This window comes from Musa acuminata, chromosome BXJ2-10, assembly GCF_036884655.1.
Source record: "Musa acuminata AAA Group cultivar baxijiao chromosome BXJ2-10, Cavendish_Baxijiao_AAA, whole genome shotgun sequence".
Lineage (NCBI taxonomy): Eukaryota > Viridiplantae > Streptophyta > Magnoliopsida > Zingiberales > Musaceae > Musa > Musa acuminata.
In genome coordinates, this window is record NC_088347.1 from 26,294,059 (window position 1) to 26,311,921 (window position 17,863).

The window sequence follows — 17,863 nt, forward strand, 5'->3', positions numbered from 1 at the left end:
AAGCTTAGTTGGTAGAGATACCAATGAAAAGCTTACAAGAAGAGCTAAGGTTAGGCATAGTGATGACATGACTCACACCCCATCTGCCAGATTTGATGGTCGAACTTTAAGACAGCACATTAGTTTGCCGAAAGAAAGGAGGACAACCTTAAAGTGGCTTTTCCACCTGACAAAGAAGACCTAAATCTGACGATAAGTGTGCGTGGATTCCTGTCATCATTGTGCTGCTCATATGTCAGTCACTGCTAACTTGGAAGCTGTAGTTCCATCACAAGGAGGATGATGAGTAGAGGAAGCCTTCGACGGCTGAAGAGTTGTGTTCTGGATGAGAGAGAAAGGGATTTTGTGATTCCAAGTGATGGACGAGATGAACAGCTCAAAGGCCACAGATAAGATCATGGCAAATACAATAGACTGCACGCAAGACTTTTGTTTGTGATAAGATTGCTGATGGTTTTTGAACGTCAAATATGACTGGTAATAGTCTTCTTTCCCCCACTGACGTGCCTTATCCTCATAGCAAGTTCCAGCTGAAGTCAAATGCAGACTTATTGCTGAATCCATTGACAGTAAGCGATTTTGATCATTATGTGCTGAAATTGATCAGATCTCATCTAATTTTAAACCAAAAAGAACAAAGATATGATCGGATTTTGGAATCGAGTATGACTTCTCTGCATTCGATTTTAATCAAATGATATGATCTCAAAGGTTCCTATCATATCTTCCCATTCTATGACGAGGGATTAAAGTAAGGAAAAGAAAAGGCAAAGGAAAGCACAAGACTCCACAGCCATGGGTCGATCCACAAGGAAAGGGACTCGATGCTTCTTGTATGGTGGCCAACTCAATCAATGGAAGGCCCCTCCCTCCCTTATCATGGATTCTCTTCCCATCGCCTTCTCAACATGTCATGAGAGGAGATAATATATAGAAAGCTTGGCGCTTTGAGATTAGGACTCGCAGATGAAACGTGGAGAAATCCTGGCCCTTGTTGGGTTCGTTCAAGTGGATAATCCGACATTCTTCATGTATAAGATCCACTAAGCTTCTCGGATTGAGAACTATTTCGGAACGCCCATCCGACCCGCAGTCGGAGAGGGATAGGGTTGAAGTCTTAAAAAGCTACTTGACGCTTCTCGAGTGCGCCTCCCCGTCTCTCTCATTCCGCTTCTTTATCTCTATAAATAGTCTGCTATAGTCATCGCAGCAGCACTTCGAGTAGCAGTAAGCAGGAAGGCCGTTTCTTCTCTCTTCTTGCCTTCGAGGGTTGGGGAGGAGAAGGTAGAGGCGAAGCCATGAGCGCTTACGCTCTCCACCTCGCCATGGCGGCGCTCGTGGGCGCCTCCTTCGTCGCCGTATCCGCCTACTATGTCCACCGCAAAACCCTAGCCCAGCTCCTCGAGCTCGCGCGCGCCGTCGACCGCGATCGGGACGGCGGCGCCGATGGCGAAGGGGACGGGACCTTCAGGCGCGGCCCGTCGCTACGACACGGTGGCCGCCGGAAGGGTCCCGGGTACTACCGCCGCGGCGCCGGGTCGGTGTCGCTCCCGGACGTGATGGCGGCGGTGGATGGAGAGGAGGAAGATGAGGAGGAGAGGGTCCAGAGGCGGCGGCCTGTTGTGAATGGCCCGTTCTTGGGGGACGCGGATGAGGTTGCCCTCCGGGGCTTCCCGATTCCCCCTGGGTTGCCCCGGCTGCAGACAGTTCCGGAAGGTATTAATGGATCACTATTCTCTGCTTTCTACGCAAAATGATAGGGTTTTTTTTTCTTGCGTTGGTACTTTAGCAATGATGAACATATTAATTTCGTGTGCTGCATCTTTATGCTTTGTGAAGAAGGGAGATTCACTAATCAAAATTATATTAGACGTGTTTGATGGATCATACGTACATATATTTCCCGCTAGAGGCGATATTTAGTTTATGTTTGTTGATTGGAACACGCGCTCTGTTTATGACTTTCCATATCCGACTAATGAAAGGGACTCCTGTTCCTACTGATTATTAATCAATTATCTTGCTTTCCTCGGTCTCTCTTCAGTCTAAAATTGCCCTTATTTGGTAAAAGCGTCTTATATTTGTCATATCGATGATTCATCGTCGTGATCTGTTCTACCCACTTGCCACATGAATCATCTTTCAGCCTTTGACATGGCAGATCAAATAATTTTTTGTTTAATTTCTCTTCATAGTTCATGGAACAATTAGCGTTGCTACTTTATGTTCAGGGTCAATCTCTGAGGTGCATAGCATTTACATACCTTTGCGTTTCAAGCCCATCAAGTATTTGTTGTTTTCTTTTGGGTGGCTATTCAGTAGTTTTGTGATGTTGTACTGCTCTAAGCACGGACACGGACACGGACACGGACACGGACACGGACACGGACACGGACACGGACACGGACACGGACACGGACACGGACACGGGCACGGGCACGGGCACGGGCACGGGCACGGGCACGGGCACGGGCACGGGGCACGGGGCACGGGGCACGGGGCACGGGGCACGGGGCACGAGGCACGGTGACACACCATTTTTTAAAAAAATAAGACATGGACACGACAAGGACACGTATTTTTTAATATATATGTGTCTATCATATTCAATTAACATGAGTTTTATAGTATTTATATTTAAATTTTATAAACTCAGCAATGTGAACAAATAAATATCATCATCATATCATCATATAGGTTGAAACAATTAAAATTATCTAAATTTAAGTATCCAAAACAAAAGTTGAATGCCACGTGAGCGTAGCGCTGCACGTGAGTGTCAGTGTGACAATCTCTAGATTTTCTTTTCAGCTCTCTTTTCAGTTGGTAAACTAGAGTTGTATACGTGCTATATATTTGACAATGGATCATAATTAAGCTTTAGTACTGACAGCTCCAGAACCAAGTTCAACAAGCCAACTGTTGATTTTCTCTAAAAGAATAGTATCTGCAGCTTAGAACCTTTTTTTTTTCTCTTATTTTAAATGAATGGAAGGGTGCATTAGATTTATTACATGGAATATGAATCACCGTTTAAACTTTTATACCTGATTTTTCCAGTCGGTATTATAGTATATGTGTCATCAATTTCATATATGCATGCAAATGATGTCTAACTTTCTTCTTGGCTGTGATTATGCTTGGAATTAAAGTGGTACTCCTGATGTTTCAGGTAATAAGCAATCTGTTCATTCAAGTTTCAATAAAAGAGCAGCGCATGGTATCAGACCAACTTCTCCTAAGTCTCCTGTTGCCAGTGCTAGTGCCTTTGGGAGCCAAGAGGGATCTGATGAAGATGATAATCTACCAAATGATTCTGGACTTGACAATACCTACTTGGAAACTAATGGAGACATTGTAAGTTTAGTTCTTTAGGCATTTTTGCCATAAAATATTGTTTCTTTCATTCTTAAAATGACAGGATGCTCTTTTTATGGTGTATGTATGAATCTGTCAGTCTTGTTGAGCAAGTGTTTTTTCTTACCTTGCTATCATTATGTAGGGCTGTCCTCAACACATTTTTTGGAACAAATTAATAGGAGGTTTTCTATGTTACCATAGTCTCTTGAAAGCAGAAGAGTGTTTCTGTTCTTCAACGTTTTTCTTATTTATTTTCTTACTTTGTGGAATGTGCTAGTTGAATCTTTATATTAAGTTTCTTGAAGTTGTGATGGCATAGACATGAGAAAAGTTCTCTGAGTTGATGAAGTCATCTTGAAGTCTTTGCTTACTGCATGAGAAAGGGGAGACTGACATTTCTGCTGAGAACTTCCAATTCTAGGACTAGGAAAATGGAAGATTTCTGAATGAAAAAGTAAAAGCTAAGGTGAGATGATAGCCTATAAGAGATCATCGAGAAGCCAAAACCCAATCTATTTATGTGCTTAGATTTGCTTTTATTGATGGATCTATTTTTATATTATGAATCTTGTCTAAGGAGTATGTATTGCTGGGACTCTAATAAATTAATATGGCTTGATCAGAAGACCTTTCATGGACTTCCAGAATGTGGGAGCCTCATGCACTGTGGTGAAATGATACTTGAATTTAGCCCTAAACCATAAACCCTAACAAAATGTGGTGATAAAATGGAAGCTTGACATGAGAGAACATAGCTAAAATATATATGAAGAAGACTTGCTAAAGAAATGAATTTTCAGCAAGGTTGCAGGGTTGTGGTCAGGTTACCAAGTAATAGCATTGATGTGATATTTATTTTTATCTTCCTCACTAAAATATAAAAGATAAGTAACTGTATAATAGTAACAATATGCTTAGTTCTCTGTCCTTGCTTGGTTTCGTATGTGATGATTCTTGAACTCTTCATGTTAAATCAGTTCAAATTATTCTTTTTAATTTAGTTGTTGCAGTTAAATTATCTGAGGACATGGAGGGCCATGTCAAATCTGTGTTAAAAAAAAAATGATGCCGTCCTTAAACAGTTGGAATTCTAGCCTGTTGTGTATCTATCTCTGAATTTTAATGTCAAAGCTTTCTTTACATCTGTTTGCTAGAATTGCTTCTTGATATTGCATTACCTTTCTTGCAATCCTGATATATTTCTATTATGTTTGGTTCTTCTTTTTTGTCTTTGATGTTATTATGTATTTCTTTAAAAGACATTATTGATACAGACCCAAGGGTCAAATCTGACTAAAATTGGAATATATTTTTAAAAGGATCAAGAGAATAAGAATTTGTTTCAAGCTTTGCCTGATCATATCACTGACAATGGGGATCAGAAGTCATTAGCTGCATCTAGTATTATCCGATCTCACAGTGTATCTGGTAATCTTCACGGTGGCCAGCCTCACCCAGTAGCAGCTGATATTCTTAGAAAAGAGCCTGAACAAGAAACTTTTGTCAGACTGAGAATTACACCAAATGGTATGGCCCTCTGTTTTCCTGAATTGGTAATTATGTTTGATTTTTTTTAAAACTTGGATCCTTAGTTCCCTTAATGTTTTTTTTCCCATGCCGTGGCTTAGTTCTGTGCAATATCGAACTGGTATTGAATAAAACTGTTGTTTAGCTTCTTTCAGGAAAGAAGCTTATAATTGCTGCTATCATGTATTTTCCAACTTGTTGTGTTATTATCTGAATGAAAAATTTCCAACTATACCAGTGTCACTAAAAATTTATGAAGACATTCATTTTCTAACAACTAATGCTTAACTGATGTGCTTATGTTTATGTATCTGATTGTGTTCTCTACATTGTCTTTTTTTTATTTTTTATAAAGAGAAACCATCTCCTGATGAAGTCGAGGTCTATAAGATTCTCCAGAATTGTCTTGATCTGAGGGACAGTTATGTCTTTAGGGAGGAGATTGCTCCATGGGAGAAAGAAGTCATAACTGACCCTAGTACACCAAAGCCTAATCCTAGTCCATTTGCCTACACTACTGAGCAGATGTCAGATGTGAGCTTTTTTATTACCTATGTTTTTTATTTTAAACTGAAATTCTGCATGAATTTTTCCTCTAATGTCCTGAATGGTTCTTTTTTATTAGCATGTCTTTCAAATGGAAGATGGAGTAGTTCATGTTTATGCAAATAAAGATTGTAAGAAATCTGCTCCAACTGTATTCTGGTACTTTTGTTGCTTATCCACATCAAGTTATCTTTGTATCTAACATTTATTAAATTTTTTATCAGCAATGGACAGAAGACTTTTCCCTGTTGCTGATGCTACAACTTTTTTTACGGACTTGCATCATATTCTTCGAGTGATTGCAGCAGGAAATATTAGAACCGTATGCCATCGCCGTTTGGTTCTTCTTGAGCAAGTGATTTTCTTGTCACTTATCATACATATGTTTGGAAACTTGTATCAGTATCTACAATCAGATTATTTTCTATTAGATAAACTTATAATGGCTAAATATATTCAGTGTTTTAATTTGTGCCATAGTAACTGAGATATGACATCTGCCTTGTCTGACAATCTGCAGAAGTTTAACCTTCATTTAATGCTCAATGCGGATAGAGAATTTCTTGCTCAGAAAAGTGCACCACATCGTGATTTTTACAATGTCAGGAAGGTTGATACTCATGTTCATCACTCTGCATGCATGAACCAGAAGCATCTACTTCGATTTATAAAGTCAAAGTTGCGAAAGGAGCCTGATGAGGTTAGAATGTTTTCACTTCTTTATGGTATCTGGCTAACTTGCTGAATAACGAAAAAGATGTGCAGAAAATATTAGTTTAGACCTGTACTATTTAATTGGAAATTGAATCCTCACTTGATGCTTTTCTAGGTTGTAATTTTCAGAGATGGGACTTATTTGACATTGAAAGAGGTTTTTGAGAGTTTGGACTTAACTGGGTAATGAAACATATGTCAAATATATTTATGCAGGACGTTTGTTCAGTTTTCTAGATCCACATTTCTTACTTGTCCGCTTCTATGTAACAGGAGCGACCTAAATGTTGATCTTCTAGATGTCCATGCAGACAAGAGTACATTTCATCGTTTTGATAAGTTCAACCTCAAGTATAATCCTTGTGGCCAGAGTAGGCTAAGGGAGATTTTCTTGAAACAGGACAATCTCATACAAGGTGAGCGTTTCAACTGGTAACTGGTAACCATCCATATATTTATGGCTTTTGTCCTGTATGTACACCTCGTTTTAATGTTTGGAATACTTCTGTGAGTTATCTAGTGATTATTTTGGTTGCTAATTTTTCACTAAACTCCATCGTTGTCTTTGTAAGCTACTCTGTGTAAATTTGCATATAGCATTTGGAACCTGTTTTTGTTCTTGCTACTTGGCCAAGTAATAAGTGATCTGGGGATATTGATTTTGATTGTTTATTACCTTATTCTGTTGATTTATTTACTTGAAGATGAGCCTTCATCTTTTAGACAAATTTTCCACACTCCTAATTCTTTAGGCATTCCATTGCTGAACTCACCATCTCAAGAAGTACTTTCTTTGGTTTGATGGTGCATAGTACCGCTCAAATGTATGTTCTAGCCACTTTTGCATTTGAAGATTCTTGCATGTCCCTGGTTGAGGTTGATGGAAAATGATGTGAACCAGACAAAAAAATGAGTGTCGTATTTTAGAGTTTATGGCTTTAAGATTTTTTATTGATACGGTGCTTATGGTGCTTTGTTATATTTACTAGACTATGGAAATGTTCCAGAGAATTCCTGCACTCATTGTTACCCCTCCTTTTTCACAGAATAGGTATCTGTTCTTGCTATGGCCGAAAAAAAAAAATCCGATATCATCCATTTGGATAGCTTATTGCTGGTGGCTCAATTTATCCACAACTTCTTTTTTATTGGACTTATGGCCTTCTACTTTTGGTTTGCACGATCTATGTTATCTGACTCTCTTAGGAAAACCAAACAAGTATGGCCGTTGCAAATATTTCTGGGTATTTAGCTGCATTTCTTTTCAGGGTAGTAGGGGACTGCAACACTGAATCGCGCCAGAATTTGCATTGGCAGGAGCCTTGTAGAATTTTTTTTTTATTTTTCAGAATAGTAATTTTCTAATCTTGATGTCATGGATTCAACTTTCAAATGTTGCATTCATAGTTGGATGACTTTGTGCATAAAAAAAAAGTGTGCTGACTAAGCTCATTTAATGATATTTACAAGAAATATTTTAGATTGGCATTTTTATTTGTTTTTGTTGAATTAACCTTGAGGAGCTACAACTATTGCTTACGTTTGGTCATATTTTCCATGTGACCAGGTCGATTCCTTGCTGAGCTGACAAAGCAAGTTTTTTCTGACCTTGCTGCAAGTAAATACCAGGTGTAGTCCTAGGCCTTTGATAATCTAAATACTTTGATTATCATGTGATTTTCTTTGCTGAACTTCTCTTAAATAATAAATGGAGACCTGACATTCATGTCCATATCTTCATATCAGCATGTAGTCATATAATTTGGACACTCAAAAACTTGCATCTTACCTTCTAAGAATATGCCTAATTGTGTACTTTCTCTCACTAAACATTTTTTCCTTGTAGAGATTCTTTTTATTGAAAGCAGAACCTTTCCTACTACACAAGGCTTTCACTGGAATGTTTTTGTCTTGTTGAGATTTAGCAGTATATTAATATGGGTTTCATAATGCAGGTTTTTACAAAACCTATACCTTGACAATTCATAATGATGGTTCAAAACCTACACCTTGACAATTTATGATGGTGGTTCTTTATTTCTTGTAATAAACATTTCATGTTCTAAATTTTAGCTTACTGTAGAATTCTGAGGCATGCTTCCAGCTTTTGTCAGTTATCAGTCGAATATAAATCCAGAACCAACATAAAGTTGTGGTTGTATATACTTGAAGTGTTCACAATCTCAAATGAACTAAAGTTAACAAGAATGCCAAAGAATTTTGACCATCTGTACTTCAAAAACCTGAATTTAGCATTTTGATGAAAAGGTAAGAGGAACTTGAATGCACACCACTGTTACACTATTGGCATATTACTGCATAAGACTTCTTGCTAGGTGAGGATATCAAACGATAAATACAACCTTTATAGTGATTGATTGGATTTAGGATGACTACACATTGGCACTTGACGGATCTGTTTTTGTTATTTAGTTTTATACTTACTAAACCAAATACTTGATTTCTTGTGCACCATTCCTGTGGTCCTTTCTGATAGGCCTATCTAGCTTAAGCGTGGGACGTACAGGATGTATTTCCTTAGTCCAAGTCTTGGCTTCCTTGTCAATGACTCAGTGACCAAAGCATAACCTGGTATCAGATGTTGGCTGCATAGCACCAGTGGCAGTTTCATAAGGTGAAATCCAAGATCCTATGTCCTCTTTTATCAGACAAAAATAGATCAACCAGCCAAATAACTTGAATGGGTTGCTAACCATATGGTCTAAACTGTTGGCGAGAGTTACTATTAGTGAGATTCAAATTGTATATATGGATCCAACCAATTATCCACTGCCAAATTGGGACTCTTGATACATCACACAATTAGTCTACTATTTGCAATATACCTCTTATTATCAAATATGTAATAATTCATTTTCGAAACTGTTCCAATTTCTTTTCCTAAAGAAACATTCCAAAATTTTGTTATAATGTTTATAATCATGAATATAATTTTTCTAATGGAGTTTTAATCCTTGGTCACTTTCTTATCTTATATATGTGTCTTTCCTCTGTTGTTTTTATCAGATGGCTGAGTATAGATTGTCAATATATGGAAGGAAACAAAGTGAGTGGGATCAACTTGCAAGTTGGATAGTGAATAATGAATTATACAGTGAAAATGTTGTTTGGTTGATTCAGGTATTTTCTTCAGTCTCGTTTTGTTTTGTGTATTTTTCTTTTCAATCAAGCATGTTGGCTTCCATTCCTTCCATAAAGTCGTAATTTCTTTCTTGTTCTTTGGTGGTTTAATTTGTGGTACGCATAATTTGGTGGTCACTGTGATGTTTGTTGAAAGTCGTGAGATAACTGTATATGAAAAGTTTTGGGATTTGATGCCCTGATGAATATATCAACCATGGAAAACTATCTAGTATGGAATTCATTGCTGATTGACTGAATGATGGAGCCATTATCAGCTATATACCAAATCTTGGGCATCACTGTTTGGCAGCAATAAATCTTCTCATCCCTATAGTGACAACTGAAGTTACTTTGTTTCTTTGCTATTGATCGCATTTCTTCTGTCTAAGAAGTGATCTATGGAAAAGGTTTTATATTTCCAGGTATATAACTATGTCAGTTGGAGCACATCTAAATATATCAGTAGCAATACTCTCACATATATATAACCTACCTTTATATTATCAGTGGTAATATTCTCTACCTTTATCAGTGGCAATATTCTCACATGTACATTTATCAGTGGCAATACTTCTCACATAAACATAATCAGTGGCAATACTCAATGGCATATGAAATTAGGAAGTGACCTGAGCCCACTTTTGTCTGAGCTACTGTGCCCAAATAACTATTTGACGTTAGTTTTTATTCTCATGTGGGCCTTCACTTGAAACTTCTTCCTATATTTAAATTTCCATATTCTCATATTGAAGTTCCATGGAGATTCTGTTTCTAATATGACTTTAGATCATCAGCAAATGCTTTATGATGTCCTATATGAGTAATTTGGTGTTAGTGTCGGTGGACAAAATGCTGTCATGCATCTTGATAATCTTTTGAAGTTTCATAGTGCTGAAACCTTAAATATCAGTAATACTAAGTAATTCAGATGAGGATATCTAGTTTCAAAATGTTCCTTACAGTAATTTTCTTTGATATAATTCACCGCATGATGATTTTTCACATTTAAGTGGTTAATATTATTATTTGATTCTCTCAACAAAAATATTTACTGAAAAATTGTCATGACTATACCATTTATTTTTTGCAGCTTCCGCGTTTATACAACGTGTACAAGGAAATGGGCATAGTTACATCTTTCCAGAACATGCTTGACAATATCTTCCTTCCCCTTTTTGAGGTTACAGTAAATCCAGATTCACACCCTCAGTTACATGTTTTCCTGAAACAGGTAACTGCTAATCCTATTTGTTTGTTTGTAGCCTTTAATCTTCGTCTGCATTTTATGAATCCACCTGTTTGGTTTGTGTTTCCATATTAATATTCTGTGACTAATGCTTGTAATTTTCTTTTTTAATGTAAAAACAAAGTCAAGTAGGTGGATTGTTGTAAATTATATGTTCAGCTGGATGGCTTTCTTTTGCAAGGATCTGATAGAGTACTTATGAATCCACCTGTTTGGTTTGTGTTTCCATATTAATATTCTGTGACTAATGCTTGTAATTTTCTTTTTTAATGTAAAAACAAAGTCAAGTAGGTGGATTGTTGTAAATTATATGTTCTCAGCCGGATGGCTTTCTTTTGCAAGGATCTGATAGAGAGTATACTATGGTATATTTAGAAACAATCATCCCACGAAGTGCCAAAATTTTAACTAAACAAATTTTCTGATGTCTGAAGTAAATGCAAGCACTTCATGGGATGCTCTATGTTAGTGATGGTGAGTGGCGACTTTCAATTATTTATGTTTATTAAAATGTTTACTGCTGCTTGACGTGAATTTCCATTTGCCAATTCGACTTGATGAGAGGCATATTGTTATATCTGTAAATTTATTTCATTAGGGGCTTTGTATACGTAAGTGACTTATTTTCCTAGCAATCAATAATAGTTTGGTCATTTTCATAGAGCTGACACATGTTGTCCTATAAATTTTTTACCACAGCCTGATTTTGTCTTACAAAGTTCCTACTGAACTCAATTGCTGATTAGATCCATATACATTGTTTTTTCATTTTTAATCTATCTTCTGAAGTTATCTTTGTTCTTTTGTATCCTTAAACTATTAGCCTATCTAATTATTAATTTCTGGATAGTTTCTAGACCAGTATATGATTTTCTGTGATTGTGACTGTGTCAGGTTGTGGGGTTGGATTTGGTGGATGATGAAAGCAAACCAGAAAGACGTCCAACAAAGCACATGCCAACACCAGAACAATGGACCAATGTTTTCAATCCTGCATTTTCATACTATGTATATTACTGTTATGCCAACCTGTACACACTGAATAAGGTGCTAGTTCTCAATCCTTCAAAGGGAAAAATCAATCTAATGGGATGTTTTTGTGCCATCTATCTCCATATATGTCACTAGACCTGTATCTGATTATGCTTTAGATATTGATCATATTTTAGTTTTATGGATATCTTTGACGATGTTGAGTATGTTCTAAATGCTATTGACATGTGCCAGCTCCGTGAGTCGAAGGGCATGACAACCATCAAGTTTCGACCCCATTCAGGAGAGGTAATAGTTGTTAAGAATTAAGATAATTTTCATTTCCAATTAGCCATATAGAGCAATTTACAGTGGCATGAGTTTTCCACAGGCTGGTGACATTGACCACCTTGCTACAACTTTTCTTTGCGCTAATAATATTGCTCATGGGATCAACCTAAGAAAGTCCCCTGTTCTTCAGTACTTGTATTATCTTGCTCAGGTAACAAAGGTTGTGTTCTTTTTTGGTTCTCAGACTTGTTTTGTGGATCACATATGGCCAATGATATCTTATATCATATAGGAGAGAACTTGTGATGCTATGTCTTCATTTCCCTGCATTTAACAAACTAATATTGTGCTTTAACTTTTATCTCATCAGATTGGTTTGGCGATGTCTCCTTTGAGCAACAACTCCTTATTCCTTGATTATCATCGGAATCCACTACCAATATTCTTCCTGCGAGGTTTAAATGTTTCTCTTTCAACGGATGATCCTTTGCAAATTCACTTAACAAAAGAACCTTTGGTGGAGGAGTACAGCATTGCAGCCTCAGTAATCTTTCTTACCTTCATCTCACCCTTTTGCACTCCTCGTCTCCTTGAATTCCTTCTTGATGGTTTATTTATTCTTTTCACAGGTTTGGAAGCTAAGTTCATGTGATTTATGTGAAATTGCTAGAAATTCAGTTTTACAATCTGGCTTTTCACATGCTCTAAAGGTATGAGCATGTTTTTAATACTTTGGTTCCAGCATCATGCTTGATATCCAAGTGTCATGCCAAATAGATGCTTTAAAACTGATAATATACTATGGCAGATGTTGATATCTATGCTATTGTTACACTATAACTGAGATGGCAATGAAACTGGATTTTATGATGTTGTAGCATTTGCCAATATGTATTGGTGATAAACAATATATTCTTTATTATGCCTTGAATTAAATAAACTGTATACTATTTATAATGACTTCAAGATGTCTTATACAATGTCATATTGCTTGAATAAGTTTTCTGTTCAAGAAAGGAAAATCCAAATGTGTTGTCTTCATTAAAAATAGTGCACGTGCTTGTTATACACGGTTATTATCAAGTCATGGGTTTCATGTCAGAAAATTTCACTTGAGATTTGACAATGTCAACCTATTTCCTCCAGTCACATTGGATTGGGAAAAGTTACTATAAGAGAGGCCCTGAAGGAAATGAGATCCACAAAACAAATGTGCCTCATATCCGAGTTGAATTCCGCAACATGGTAATCATCTCCAACTTGGTATTTTATGTTGACTATTTCTCATCCTTGGTTTTTCTTACATGTGTACATTGTCCAATGAAATTGCAGATATGGAAAGAAGAGATGCAACTAGTGTATTTAGGAAAGGCTATCATACCTGACGAAATTGATAAATGAATCCTTCTTCTGGTTGTCAGCTTGATACCTGGTAAGCTCATTATGCTTGCAGAAATATTTCTCCACTTACCTTTTTTTTGGCTGTTGGTAGATCTACCATGGTCAGCTTAGTGTGAGAATTAATGGTTTATGGACTTACCTTGTAATAACTTGCAAAAACACACGTACCCAGCTGCTCTTGCATTTATCTGTAAGTTATTTTTGACAGAATTAGCTGTTCCTTGCTATTAATTTGTGGCGAAAAAATATAAGTCTTTGTTTTCTCGTTATTACTGGGGATACACTCATCTTATTTTGTTTTCTGAACCCGCCCCCCCCCCCCCCCCCCCCAAAAAAGGTGCTACATTGCATATTGAACCTAAATTGCTATTCCTGTTGCAACATGATCCAAAAATAAATACTTATCCTGTAAGCTATTGACCTTGTGTCAAAAATTTATTTTTACCAAATCTTGATAAGCAGATTAAAGATGAGCTTGTTGGGGGCACTGGTGTCCGGCCAAAGCCATGAAGTATGAGCTCAGTCAGAACTATCTATCATCAGAAAAGAAACATGGAGTACGAAGAGCAGATCTGATGCATGATGTCAAATCCAGCCATCGGTTTTCCGAAGAGCACATGACATGAGGTTTTGTTCTATTTCCTTGATGGTCGCAATAATGTAATGTTTCCTCCTGATAAATTGTTTTTTCCTCTGAAGTCCACAATTAGCTGAACATGTATAGGTGTAATTCATTTATTTGTTACTAGCTATTTTATGGCTGCAATTTTGTTTCCTGTCTGCCTTGTGGCCTCTGAATCTCCTGACTGTTACAATAACGTCGTCTTCTCATGGGAAACTGTTTGAAATAATGAAGCATTTGTCTGTCAGCTGAAGATTCGGCAGTGAGACTTTAACTTGTTTGTTCCTTTCGGAGGCTACTGAATCTAAAATTTTCATGTTTCTGTGTACGTTGCGTGGTGCATTTTTTTTGGTCTTATAGGCTCTGCACAAATGCATATAAATCATAGTTAAATAAGGGTTTAAGTGTTATAGAAGGATAAAGCTATAAAACAAGTCTGTATCAGCAAAAAGCATACAACATTAAAGCTAAGACCAAAGTAAGAGAATGAGTATTGTTACCCTTTGGTGGTGTTGGAGGCTCAAATGTGCTACTTGTAATTATCGCTAACATTTGCAGGTCAGTATAAAGATTCTTGATCTCAGCTGCCATCTCGGCATGCTTCTTTAGGAGCCCCTCCCTCCCTTCAAGTTTTAACTTCAGAGCCTGCAGGAAATCATATCGGCGTTGAAGTGATCGTTCATGTCATATACCGTATACATTCTAAATTACGCACATTCAGAGTCGCCCACTCTATCAACATCTTTGGCTCAAGGCATCAGAATCAACTCCATCTTTGCTAGGTTTCGCTGGCGCCGCGAGCACAAAGTCAATTATTGATCGCACTTCCAGGATTCTCAACCCGACAAAGCATGAATTCCCTTGTTCCCAACCCTTCCCTTTCTTTCACAGCTGCGAGTTCCAAGAGAAATCTACAAGAAGCCAACGCTCCTGGAAGGATCTAAATCCAGGAAAGCAGATCTTCATAAGAGACTGACAGGCAGGTAGATCCGGTACCAGGATGCTCATGTAGACATCGGGATCGGAGGGGAGAGGCGATCGTACGAAGGGCAAGAGGCGCCGGTGCCGGTGGTGTCAGCTGCGGAGCAGGGATCGAGGGAGTAGATGGCCGGCGAGACGATCCCGCGTCCGCTTCGCCGTCTCCCCGAAAGCTCATCATCGCCCGTCACCCCCAAATCGATGAGGGCTTTAATGGCCAGGTTCATACTCTCTCTCTCTCTCTCTCGGCCAATTTAATGCGATTCGATCGAATAGTATTCGTAACCATCAAAACAGGAGTAGGCGGTTAATATCCGTTATATCGTCGTGCTTGACCTAAATGAATTTACAAATATATCCATTTGTATTATATATATATATATATATATAAATAAGCGTATATACGAAAATAATTATTATATATTGCCTCTAAAATATCATCGATATTCATGATCCATCCTCGTATTATCATGATGAGAAAAGATTGTATTAAAAAGTGTGCTGGCAGCCCCTCATGATTGGCGATCATGATTGATCCTTGTTTGTAAATCAAATCCTAATTTAGCATAGAACACACGGTACCATCTTAATTTTTTTATTGATCTCACTTCATCTGATAGTTTAACACTTGATCACATTAAAGTGCTGCCATCAGCTTGCAAACAGATTCATGAACATGACTATATTTTGGTTGTAATTATTTATTGCAGTAAACGATTGACAGGCTGAGCAGTTCAGCTTTCATTGTTGATCTTGAATCGCCCCAGCCCTACTTTGGCCCCGGAGAGCTTGATGTCTTCTTGCACTTGCTCCTTGAACTCCCTGTAAGTGAACTCCCTGTACCTCGAGCTGGTGATCACGCCATCCTCCATCGGGAAGCCGAAGTAGCAGAGTGAGATTCTCTCCTTGCTCCTGTTCACCGTCACCCTGTGCTCCACACTCTTGTACTCGTCATCGCTGATCGCCTAGGAAGACACAAGCATGGGGGACGTCAAGCCGGCGTCTGCTATTCGACTGACTCGGAGAAATAGATACTCGCCTGCATTATGTCCCCCAAGTTCACGATAAGCGTGTCGGCGATCGGCTCCACGCAGAACCAGCCGCCGCCGCGCAGGACCTGCAGGCCGCCGACGTCGTCCTGGTTGACGACGGACAACACCGAGCTGTCCGTGTGGGCCTCCATGGCGAAGTAGTCGTCGGCTCTGGCGCACTTGGGGTACCGGTAGATCCGAAACGTGCCGTCGTGTTCATTCAGGTAGGAAGCTGACACCCAGGCGTCGAGCTTGAGATCGGCTGCCAAGGCTTCGAACAGTGTTCTTGCGATGCGAGCCATGTGTTGCTTGTACTCATCCACCAAAGACCTAAACAAACCCTCTCGTTAGAAAGATGATAGGGTCGATACAGAATTCATTGACTAGCCATGTGATTGCTGCGGTCCCCTAACTCTGAAGGTAAGTAAAAGCATTAGCTTTCTCGAATGATTCCGCCGGAGAAGACGAAGAACACATGCAAAACCAAAGGGAGAGGGGCATGCTGGCGTTCGAAGGGCATATATGCGATTATTCCGATCTCCAGAGGTAATAAGACATGCTTGCAGTGGGGTCATCAGAAGCGTTCGTACCAGAAGGTCTCGAGGCCGTCGAATTCGGCGGCGGAACTGCTGGAGCTTAGGCGGCCGAGAGGGATATGGAGGCCCTCGAGCCAGTTGAGGTCCTTGACGTGGAGCGTGAGCGCCGGCGTGCCCCAGAAGTAGGCGAGGCCGGGGGAGGAGAACCGCGCCCTCTTGGCGTCGAAAGGGAGGGAGAGGAGGTCCCTGGCTTGGGCCTGTAGCGCGGCCGACAGCGGCGGCGGGATGCCGTGGTGGACCAGCCGGAACAGCCCCCAGTCACGGCACGCGCCGCGCAGCCCGACCGGATCCAGGCGATGCAGGTCCAACACGGGGACGTCGATCACCGCGGCGCTGGTGCATAGCGAAGCGGGGAGACGGCCGGCGCCTCTGGACTGGAGGAAGACGGGTGGGTACGAGAGGTCGGCCGCCGCCGCTTGATCGTCTTCTACATCTGCTTCTTCCTTGGTGGATTCCATGGTAGTGAGGATTGGTCGGAGGAGGCGGCGATGCAGGAGGGGTAAGTGTGGTGATTGCATGGGAGGCATCTATTCTATGCTATTGGTCGGGGCGATGAGGACAATTTGGCAACGCTTGTCACGTTGTAGGGCTGGCATGAGCTGTGACATGAGGAGATGCGCTCCCTGTGTTCTTTACTCACATACCAGACACATCTCGTGTCACCTCCCCCATGCCAAAGGCATATTTTACCTATCTAAATTTCATCATCTCCTATCGGATGACAACATCGGACTCGGTCTCTTCTTCTCGACGGCTTAAGAGAGCGGAAGAAGAGTGGCGCAACGGTGGCCCCTTTGTCTCATATCTCCATGGAAGAGCTCTGTTGTATCGAACGACGATGCTGCGTGCATCAAATCACGTCAATGTTTGTAGGATGGGACGAATGGGTGGCCGCTCCAACACAGTCGCCGTCAACTCTAATATATGTTAGACACTAAGACTTTGCTCTAACGTGACACATTTTTATTTCTTTTATTATGATTTGATATTTTGTTTTGATGATTAATTGTTAATATGAGTAGTACTTGTCATCCTATTGGATGTCACCGTATGATTTGATCAAAAGCTTTCATCGTTGGTAGTCATTTTAGCACGTTATAATCTCGAGTGACACGGAACAACAAAAATGACTTGTTTTTAAGTCATTTCTATGAAGATCTATACATGTTAATATATTAATGCATTATACCTAATATATTGATTGAGTTCAATATTATTTCATCCAATAATATAATTTTTGAAGATGTAAACCATTATATTCGCATTAACGAAACCACAAAATATTAACGAAAATGCCAATTGACGTCATATGACGTAGCGCTTCATCAATCTGGACAGCTGAGCTTGATCAAGTTGCTGATCCTTCATAATGGATGCTTCCTTGAGACACCCAAGTCAATACCGTTCTTTTCATTGGCGGGATATCCGGGTCCAC

The 17,863-nt window shown here is 39.3% G+C and overlaps 2 protein-coding genes and 1 long non-coding RNA gene across 4 annotated transcripts; 1 reads left to right on the plus strand and 2 right to left on the minus strand.

The window, feature by feature from the left end:
* The first annotated feature begins 1,164 nt into the window (after positions 1-1,164).
* LOC135624756 (probable AMP deaminase) lies at positions 1,165-13,981 on the plus strand. 2 transcript variants are annotated; one of them, XM_065128676.1, is made up of 20 exons: positions 1,166-1,716; positions 3,173-3,357; positions 4,680-4,887; positions 5,243-5,421; positions 5,513-5,564; positions 5,658-5,788; positions 5,954-6,133; positions 6,263-6,330; positions 6,421-6,563; positions 7,715-7,776; positions 9,175-9,288; positions 10,382-10,522; positions 11,432-11,584; positions 11,765-11,818; positions 11,901-12,011; positions 12,171-12,344; positions 12,430-12,510; positions 12,947-13,045; positions 13,133-13,232; positions 13,664-13,981. In XM_065128676.1, exons 1-19 carry the CDS (start codon positions 1,299-1,301, stop codon positions 13,199-13,201), a joined length of 2,622 nt encoding a protein of 873 aa, XP_064984748.1. In that variant the 5' UTR covers positions 1,166-1,298; the 3' UTR covers positions 13,202-13,232; positions 13,664-13,981. The 2 variants fall into 2 exon arrangements, with proteins under 2 accessions (XP_064984749.1, XP_064984748.1); XM_065128677.1 differs by lacking the exon at positions 4,680-4,887 and having other exon boundaries at positions 1,165-1,716; positions 3,258-3,357; positions 5,322-5,421.
* Positions 13,968-14,743, minus strand: LOC135624759 (uncharacterized). The gene is made up of 3 exons (XR_010491787.1): positions 14,539-14,743; positions 14,324-14,468; positions 13,968-14,186 (listed from the first exon to the last, which is right to left on the minus strand). It is a non-coding gene; the product is annotated as an uncharacterized LOC135624759 (long non-coding RNA).
* A 644-nt stretch (positions 14,744-15,387) lies between these two features.
* On the minus strand, positions 15,388-17,171 carry LOC135624758 (gibberellin 2-beta-dioxygenase 8-like). The gene is made up of 3 exons (XM_065128678.1): positions 16,423-17,171; positions 15,841-16,162; positions 15,388-15,766 (listed from the first exon to the last, which is right to left on the minus strand). Exons 1-3 carry the CDS (start codon positions 16,953-16,955, stop codon positions 15,536-15,538), a joined length of 1,086 nt encoding a protein of 361 aa, XP_064984750.1. The 5' UTR covers positions 16,956-17,171; the 3' UTR covers positions 15,388-15,535.
* Positions 17,172-17,863: the final 692 nt, after the last annotated feature.